This window comes from Microcebus murinus, chromosome 4 (genome assembly GCF_040939455.1).
Source record: "Microcebus murinus isolate Inina chromosome 4, M.murinus_Inina_mat1.0, whole genome shotgun sequence".
In the NCBI taxonomy this organism is placed as follows: domain Eukaryota; kingdom Metazoa; phylum Chordata; class Mammalia; order Primates; family Cheirogaleidae; genus Microcebus; species Microcebus murinus.
In genome coordinates, this window is record NC_134107.1 from 19,085,967 (window position 1) to 19,096,144 (window position 10,178).

The 10,178-nt window shown below is 33.7% G+C and overlaps 1 protein-coding gene across 1 annotated transcript; it reads left to right on the forward strand.

The window, feature by feature from the left end:
* Positions 1-3,569: 3,569 nt before the first annotated feature.
* Positions 3,570-4,609, forward strand: LOC105884140 (olfactory receptor 4A5-like). Its single transcript, XM_012787858.2, has one exon. The coding sequence runs from the start codon at positions 3,620-3,622 to the stop codon at positions 4,607-4,609; it is 990 nt and encodes a 329-aa protein (XP_012643312.1). The 5' UTR covers positions 3,570-3,619.
* Positions 4,610-10,178: the final 5,569 nt, after the last annotated feature.

Genomic DNA, 10,178 nt, shown 5'->3' on the forward strand with positions numbered 1-10,178 from the left:
ATTGGAAAAATCTGAATTAGAAAATATAAGCTAGAAAAATAGAAATTAATCAGAATATACAAAGTATATTTGGTTTTAATATATATTCTGATAGGTGTCCATTTTTCATTTTGTCAAATTAAAAGATTAATACATTGCATGTTATGTGTATAACAGATAAACTAATGGATTATAATCTCAGTTTCTGGGAATCTGATAATTGACATGATGTATTAAAGTTTCAGAATTACTTTTAGGTATATTTGAATTACAAAATTTTAAATTGCATATCATACCAAATATGTTAGAGTGTAAAGGAACAAATGCTTATTATGTTCTGGAAGCAAAATAGGGACTTTTATGTATGAATCTAAAAATTATCCCAGCAGATATGTTTATATATATATATATGTATATGTATATACATATATATATATATACCCTTGGTCAGGAAAGTACCTTGTTTACCATTATTTAGAAAGATTTATAAGACTATAATTTTAACATACTATCGAGAAATATTTTTGTTAATATGAGAATTTATTTTTTTAAAATGTCATGTTCTTAAGAATCTATGTTAAAATTTTTCTTACTCTATAAATGTGTTAACTTATTGATTTAAGTTGAAAGCCTAGTAATACTATCTTTTGGCTTTTAGAATATTAAATCTTTGATGACTTAAATTTTAGAGGATAGTTTATGTACCCGATATTTACAAATAAATATTAATAGTAAAAGTGTCCAATAGAAGATTTAACCTGATGAAATCTGTCATTGATGATCAAAGAGAGAAAAGTGGGATGTGGATAAAAATAGAGAATTGGATAAAGACTACCTTATACAGTTATGTTTATTGACAGTTATGACTTTTTCAGTCTATAGCTTCAAAATTGACAGAACTCCTCAATTATGTGAATGAGACATGTAGATGTTCATCACAACCGGCTTCTAGAGAGCTCAAACTCTTCATACATAAAACGTCCCCCACTGCCAAATCCATGTAAATGGAATCATCTTGTCTACATGGGAGGTTTGGTTAATTCTATAATTTTCCTCAGCAATGAATAAACAGAAATTTAGGATTTGTATACATAATTGTCCCATTCTTCTCTGTTCTTTAACTTTGTTCTTAACCATCAGATCTAGAACTTTTGAGAAATCAATGATTTCTTTTTATTTAAGGATATTATGGGGGTACAAACATTTCGGTTACATGTTATGACTTTGCCACACCAACACCATGATTTAAGGTGTGCCTTTTCCCCCTTATAATGCTCATTGCGTCCATTGATTGTGAGTTTACCTAGCCCAACCTCCTAATCCCTGAAGAACATTACTACCATGGGAGCGCCATAGTGTTGATCAGTTAGTGCCAATTTGATGGCAAGTGCATGTGGAGCCTAATCTTCCATTCTTGTGATACCTCACTTCGGAAGATGGACTCAAGCTCTATCCGGGACTTTTAGAATTTTTAAAAGTTTTCTTTACTGGGATCTTGTCTGTGTTTATTTGTTGAGGCTGCCCCATGAAACCTCCTGCATATATATCCACAAGGACCCTCAGGAGGTTGGGCTCCCAGTAGTACTTCCTCACTGAAAGATATCTTCTTGAAGAAAAATTTTAAAAGAATACTAGTCTCACTTAATTATCACATTAATATTCTTGTTATTTGTGGACATTCCTTTATTAACTATAATTTCTTTGCTTCCCAACTTAATCCTTCCTTCCTTCCATTTTCTACCTCACAGCTTTCCCTCTGCTGATGGGTCCAACTTTCCCCCCTATTATTCTGCATGCTTCTCGTCAAAGACCATCCTAGCACAGGTAAAATTACCACTTATATTTAATTAGGTAAGCAGTTCCTAAGATACATAATTTTATTGTATTCCCAGAAAGAAATTTAATGAGTGTGGTGAACAATTCATTTTATCTTGGACTATTTCTATAATTCTTTTCAAGTTGACCAAGATCCAGATAATTTGTTCTAACCAAATGTTCAGAGTAATGAATTCAAGAACACTAATAATAGCTCTCTTTTATGGAGGCTATACCAGGTGCCAGGCATTGTGCTAGGCACTTTAATTTATTGTAATACAGAAACAACTCTAAGATGGTTATCTCCATTCTGTAGGTATCCTCATTCTAAAAACAATGACACTGAAGCACAGAGAGGTTTATTAAGTGGCTCAATGTCACATAGTAAGTGGTGATGGTGGGATATGGCAGAGGCAGTGTGGCTCCAGAGACCAAATTATTCACTACTGTGCCATGCTCTCTTTCCAAGAATGCCTTGGATCTTAAATAGGTATGCCCTGATGAGAAACTTAGAGTCATTATTTGCACACTGAATGATCAAATCCCATTTGCCACAGGCTTACATTTTGCAAGGAACAGTGATAATCCGGGAATTTGCTATTTTATCATAAAAAATAAGAAAAATGAAAAAAAAAATGTCATAGGAGTAGACTAAAGTAGGGCTGCATGATAGTATCATAGATAGTTCCAACAGAAAGGATTCTGAGACTGTTTGATTCAACCCCATTATTTTCCAATGAGCAAACCGAGACAGAATTGAGATTACATTTAGAAAATGACTCAAACCCACGTATTCTTACGTTGAGCTTAGAATGATCATTGAATTGCTTCTTTTTGGATTCTGCACATTGACTTTCTATTTTTGAGCACTCTCAGTGCCTGAACACCATTGTAAATAACCCCCTGTCCCACTGACTTAACCTCTATTCTCAGCATTCATTTTCTCCTTCCTCACTACCTAGCTCACCCTAAGAGTTTTGAAAAAACTTCCAGCTGTTAATGTGTTCGGTGGCAATAGCCATGAGTTAGTTCAGTTCAGTTCAAAATAATTGTTGAAAATCAGGATAGCGTATGTGAGTGTGATAGGAATTGTACTATAGGCAAAGAGGAAATGAATAGAATTAATTACAGCTTCTTAAAAAGCAGACAGTAAGAGTCAGATCAATAAATACTGTCCTAAATAATTTTGTAGCTATTTAGTACAGTTCAAGTCCAGTCTCTTATTATTTAATGAGAGATTAATGAAGACAGAATATCCTTCAGGTATGAGGCGTCAAAGGCTCTGACAGTGAATTTCGACAGTATTGAGATATTTCAGAACAGGTTTATATGTTTGGTGCTACATAAATCATATTGTAAAATACCACAACTGCTAAAACTTCAAAGTACTGACTCTATGCCAATTTATTTATTTAGAATTTATTGTCACCACTAGAGAGTAGGTGTCATGAGTACCTGATGTCTGAGCCAAGAAGTGACATATTTTACATAAGGAGTTAATAAATGTATGAATGATTGTTAGGCCTTTAATTATTCTTCTCCATAGAATATCCACTAAGACTTAGAGATAGAAACTTTTACTTGTAGGACCTAAACAAAATCAAATAAGGAAAATAGAGTTATTAAAGGAAGGTCTAGTGTGAGTTTTAGAAGACGAACTCAGTAGATACTTAGCAAATGTATATTGTGTGTAAACCACTGTTGAAGGTCTGATGATGAAGATGTGCTCCATGGTATTGTGGGTATGTTCATAGTCCTGTTCACAATTTCATTACAGGTGCTGTTCTGAGCTCTCAGTTCTGATATAAGCCTTACAGAAGAGTAAATGGGAGAGAGTAACAATGTGACAGAATTTGTCCTCCTGGGCCTCACTCAGGATCCTGATGGTCAAAAAGCTTTATTTGTGATGTTTTTACTCACATACGTTGTGACGATGGTGGGCAACCTGCTCATCGTGGTGACTATTAACAGCAGCCCCTCCTTGGGCTCCCCAATGTACTTCTTCCTGGCCTCTCTGTCACTTATGGATGCTGCTTATGCCACTGCCATTTCACCCAAATTGCTTGTAGACCTACTCTGTGATAAAAAGACAATTTCCTTCCCAGCGTGCATGGGTCAGCTCTTTATAGAACACTTGTTTGGTGGAGCTGAGGTCTTCCTTCTGGTGGTGATGGCCTATGATCGCTACGTGGCCATCTGTAAGCCTCTGCACTATTTGACCATCATGAATCGACGGGTTTGCGTACTTCTGTTGATGATGGCCTGGGTTGGAGGTTTTGCACACTCTTTGGTTCAAATTGTCTTTGTGTACAGTCTCCCCTTCTGTGGACCCAATGTCATTGACCACTTCGCCTGTGACATGTACCCATTATTGGAACTTGCGTGCACTGACACTTACTTTATAGGTCTCACTGTTGTTGCCAATGGTGGAGCCATCTGCATGGTCGTCTTTGTCCTTCTACTCATCTCCTACGGAGTCATTCTAAGCTCCCTTAAAAGTTACAGTCGGGAAGGGAGGGGTAAGGCCCTGTCTACCTGCAGCTCCCACATCACCGTGGTTGTCCTCTTTTTTGTTCCCTGTATTTTCATGTATGTTAGACCCGTCTCCAACTTTCCTACTGACAAATTCATAACTGTATTTTATACAATTATCACTCCCATGTTGAATCCTTTAATATATACATTGAGAAATTCTGAGATGAAAAATGCTATGGATAAACTCTGGTGTAAAAATTTGACTAGAGATGGAATACAAATTTCTTCCACACCAGACATGTGTTTTACCAGTTCTAAGGCAACAGACAGTAAATTCTAACAATGGGTTATGTAGTCAATTCAATGGATTCACTAGGAATTCTTCTCTTTACATTTACATCAACAGAAAAGCAGAATAAATTATCTTTTGAGATTAGAATCAAATGGAAAATTCTGCAGGATAAATTAAAGGAAAAGGTATCCTAGTACAAGTAAAAATAAAACTAAGCTCACCTTGTAACTTAATTTTTTTTAGTTTATATTGAAATGGGACTTAAAATAAGATGGTTTACTCTTTCAAAGGGGAAAACCAAGTTGTTTCTGAAAATTTACTATCATTCCCCTTCATGAGAAAGCAATTTGGCTAACACTTAGAACAAATTTCTAGGGCCAAAACAGTGGATTTTAGTTTTAATGTTCATTATTCTATCATCAAAGCAACTTTTTGTAACTGTTCTATATATTTTGTCTTAAGAATACTTCTGTTCCATCAGATCAGTGTCTGTCCATATCTAGTTCAGGACATTTGGTTGATAGATGATATTGTGTTTAGAGAAACTATGAGTGGACAATCTATTGGCTGGAATGTGGATCGTGAAGAAAACATATTCTAGTTCTTAATTATGACATAGAGATTTCACTTTGGTTTATTTTTGTGAATTTTCAACCAGCTATTGTGCCTTTTTGCCACTCTACAGTAAAGGTTCTTATTTTGTCTTCATGAGTCTGAAGATATTGGTAAAGAAATGTGTCAGTTTCCATAAGCAATGTGTTTCCTTAAATGTTAATTTCAATTTAAATAATTACACACTTAAAAATTATTTGTTGTGGTATAAATAATTTTTCTTTCAATTTTATAAAAAAAAGGTTTTTTATCAACCAGCAGCCATCTTGGAATATCAGAAACCAGGAGGAATATAAAATTGCTTTCATTGCAATATAGAACATTATGTTTTGCAATAAGTTACATATTTAACAGATAAATTTTATTATGTGTATTTAAGGAACAAAACATGTTGTTATGGGATGCACACAAAAAGTTAAAAGATTACTACGGTGAAGCAATGAACATATCTATCATATTACATAGTTACTCATTTTCTTGTATTTGTGAAAAGAGCAATTAAAATATACTCCTTTAGCATAAGTTTCCAATATAGTACAATATTGTTACCTATAGTCTTCACATTCTACATTAGAGAATACAAAGGAGCAGAAACAGACATAAGAATGAGTATATCTGAATCTAGAGGTCTACACTACATGTTTACTTCACTATATGGAAAAATCTTTTAAAACACTTCTTATTTTAACTGGAGCTGAGTTCATGTGGGGCCAGCTCACCATGCCCACACATCTCTAGCCAGGGCTCTGCCCAGCTTCCACACACACCCAACTTCCCTCAGCTTCCCAGAGCTGGACACAGACTTGCACTCAGACCCTCACACATGGACTTTGTGGCAACTTCAGACCAAGGCCTGCTCTTGTTCATGGGGCCACGACCAGGAAACAACTGCATTCTTAGAAAGGAAAGGCAAAGGCTTGAGGGCTAATTTTAAGACCTTTCTCAAATGGCACCAATAAAACTGCCCTGCAAAGGGCATAGGTGGGCAAGTAATAAAATATTTTAAATAATAAAATGATATTATGGATATCTCATAATATATGGAATTTATTCATATGTTATGTAGCTTCTTACCTAAAATATTATCAATGTTATTGGAACGACCTGTGTGTACCTCCCTGTTGCTGTTTCTCCGACTTTCCCCAAAGGTAATATCAATGCTAAATTTATCCTTAAGCTATAACATTTAGATTTTAATATTCCTTACATTTATTAAAATTACATTTATGGCACATAATTTTCTGAATTTTACTTTTATCCACAATGTTAAGTTTTTAATATTTGGTCACGTTGGTGCATGTTAGCTCAGTTGCATCATTTCCTCTGCTTGTATTTCACCATGTGTGAATATACTACAGGTTATGTAATCATTCGCTCAAAGACCATTTGGCTTGTTTCCAGTTTTTTATATTACACACAGTACTACTATAGACATCCTGAAATCAATTATTTTGTGTTAAGTAGAATGTTTATATGCTCACTTTTACAGATGATTGCAATTTTCCCTAATGCTGTGTTACAAGTTATACTCCTATTTAGCAAGGTGTGACACTCCCATTACGCTACATCTTTACCAAAATCTGATATTGCAAGATGTTTGATATTTTTTCTAATAAATGCCAGCAATATTTTTGATCACTTTTAGAAGCTCTGATATGCTATATCCTCATCATTAAGCTCAAAATATTTTCTAACTTCTACTGTTATTTATTTTGCCAATGGGTTCTTTAGAAGTTATTTGCTTAATTTTCAAACATACAAAAATTATCTGCCTAATTTTAGGTTTGTATTTCTAGCTTGCATTCTTTATGTTCAGTGACATACTTTATGATCATCAATCTTTGAAATTGGTTGAGAATTGCTTTATGAAGCAGCATATTATTGATTTTGAAAAATGTTCCATGTGTGCTTGAGAAGAATGTGCATTTTACAGCTGTTGGATGCATTATTCTGCTATATCAGTAGGTGACATTTGTAAATGGTGTTGTCTAAATGTTAAATATATTTATGAATGTTTTGGATACAGAGTCTTGCCTTACTGAGGGTTGAGCTAAAAAATCTACTTGTGTTATTGCTCATTTGTCTGTTTCTTTCTTTAGGGTGTTCAATTTTTTAATACTGTCTTGGAGTATATTTTTGCCTGATATTGATTGTGAAACTATTCTTTTGGTCAGGGTTTATATAGTTTATTCTACTATTTTATTTTTACCTTTCTTAGCCTCTTATTTAGGATTTTGTTTGTAAGGTTCTTACTATTGAGTTCTGTTTTATGTAAACAGGTGAATTGTACTCATTTATTCTTTAAAACAAAATTAATCATTGTAATTATTAAAAAATAAGAAAACAATAGATGTTGACATGGATGCAGTGAAATGGGAACACTTTTACGCTGTTGATGGTAATGTAAACCAGTACAGGAATGATGAAAAGCAGTGTGGAGATTCTTCAGATAACTATTAATAAAACTAGACCACCATTCAATCCAGCAATCCAATTACTGGGTATCTAACCAAAGTAAAAGAAGTCATTTTATGAAAAAGACAACTTCATTCAAATATTTATTCCAGCACAAGTCACAATTGCAAAGATATAGAATCAACATAAGTGGATATAGAGATTGTGGCATATCTGTACGGTGGAATACTATCTAGCTATTAAAAGGAATTTAATAATGTCTCTTGCAGAAATTTGGGTGGGACTGGAGACAATTATCCTAAGAGAGGTGTCTCAGGAATGAAAAAACAAATAGCACACATTCTCACTTATCAGTGGAACTAAACAAAAGATATACATGGTCATAAAATGCGGGAATAGACATTGAAAACTAAGTAGGGGGAGGGATAAAAAGCTATCTGTCAGGTACAATGTACATTATTCTGGTGACAGGTACACTGAAAGCCCTTACTTTAACGTGATTCGATTCATCCCTGTAACAAAAACACTTGCACTCTGTAAATTTTATGAAATAAAAATGATCATATAATTGGATTTGAATTTCCCATCTTCCTATTTGTTTTACATCTATAAATATTGCCTATAGTTAATATTCATTTTTACTTACTCCCATATTTCCTTTTTTCATAATCTTCATTCTTTCCTGCATTTCCTTTTCACCACTATAGAGCTTTTTCTTTTTCCTGAAGATTAGTTTTCAGAGGCCTATATAGCATCATTTGGCTGGTCACAAAATCTCTATTTTTTTTTTATTTGATCAGAAAAATATCTGCATTTTGTCTAAGTTTCTTTCTATGAGATTTAAAAATTTATATTTAGTTCTATGTGCACATATATTTTAAAAATCTATATTTAGTTCTATGTGCACATATATTTTCAGGTAGCACCATGAAGATCTATTTCCTCGTCTTCTAGTTTTCAGGATTTCTGTTTAAGAAATAGGGTTTGGTCTTACTGCTATTTTCCTGAATGTACCACGTTTTTAAAATTTTCTTGTGTTTTGGCTTCATTATGCTTTACCTTTTCTATTTATCCCTTTAAAATTTTTCTTTTTAAAATGTATTCTTCATAACTCTTGTAACACACTATGAATTTATAGCTTAATGTCTTTCAACAGTTTTAGAAAAGTTTCAGCTGTATCTTTTTGAATATTTTGGTTACCCTATTCTCTTCCTCTTCTCTTTATGGAATTGTAATTACATTACATGTGCATTACAGTTTTACACTGTGTCCCTTATACCTCTTCTAGGCTATTTTCTGCATTTAATTTTTTGCTCTCTACATTGGTCTGCATATTTTTTCTAATAATTAGTTCTCTATTTATCAGCTACTAATATGCTGTTAAAGCCAGTCATCGAGTCTTTGATTTCAATTATTAGATATTTTATTATAGTTTTCAATTTATTATCTATCTTCAGTTTTAATTTTTTTGTATATACTAACCTTATTTTAAATATTTGTTTTTTTATTATTTGATTCATCTATGTCTGTTTTTATTGCTTTTGCCCTTCAATCAGGCCTTGTCTTCTCCTATATTTTGTTATTTTTAAGTGCCAGATTTCATATATAAAAAGCTTTCAGATGACTCAAGACTTTTTATGATGTCATCCTATTTAAGAGAGTTTTTAGCTGACAACTAAGCATGCAGAAGTAAAGATCCCAGATAACATTAATTCAATCAAGAAATTAGATTATTCAAACTGGGTTTGATTTTCTTTCAGGACTACTCTATGGTCTATTCTCCCCCACTTCAAGAGTAAAGCCCTCAAATGGTCTCAGATGAAAGCCTGTCTATTGAAAAAGGACTCTTCTCCCTGATAGACCTTGAATTTAACTTGTCCCTCAAGGTAAAGCATGCATATAAAGTTGCAGCCAGGTTTTCATTTTAGGCTTTTAGAATCATCATATACTTTTAGAGAAAAGAGAACCCACATGCTGAGTGTAACTCTCTGGCTTTCCTTCAAAACATTGGTCCCACAGAACTTTTGTGCCTTGCTAGTTCTTCAAGTGCTTTTAAGCTCACGCATATTATGTTTTCCTAGCTCCTCTGGTTGTTCTTCTTTCGCTATTTGGGGTAAAATGAAATGTTTTTGCTAGATGTATATTTGACTTTCTAGATTGGCTATACAGATCAGTTACACAGAATTCTGTGGACTATGGCATATTTTGAGGTAACATCTACATCAGTTAATATTTTCAGTGTATTTTTTTTTTGAGTAAATAAATTCAGATTCTAAGCTGTTGTGGATATCATCCATTCTTCCAAACACCTTTGCCTCATAAGAAGAAAACATTAGTAGTTCTTTGCATTCAGCTGAAAGGGACATAGAGAATGATGCCTTATTCATAGATTAGTTCTTCCTCTTGTGTTGGGAAATAGGGTTAAGAGGCATAGAAAGTTTCTGGAGTTTTGCAGGAATTTGCCTTGAAGGAATCTGTTTGTGTGTTAGTTCATAGACCAGAAGCTTTTTAACATTAAGAGGGGCATTCCACAGATCAGGGGTGACTGCAAGGTGGCCCCGATCTCAAGGCCTGCAAACCAGCACCTGGA

Excerpts from the sequence above, each read along its gene's own strand:
- LOC105884140 (XM_012787858.2), top strand. The coding sequence starts at position 3,620 with ATGGGAGAGAGTAACAATGTGACAGAATTTGTCCTCCTGGGCCTCACT.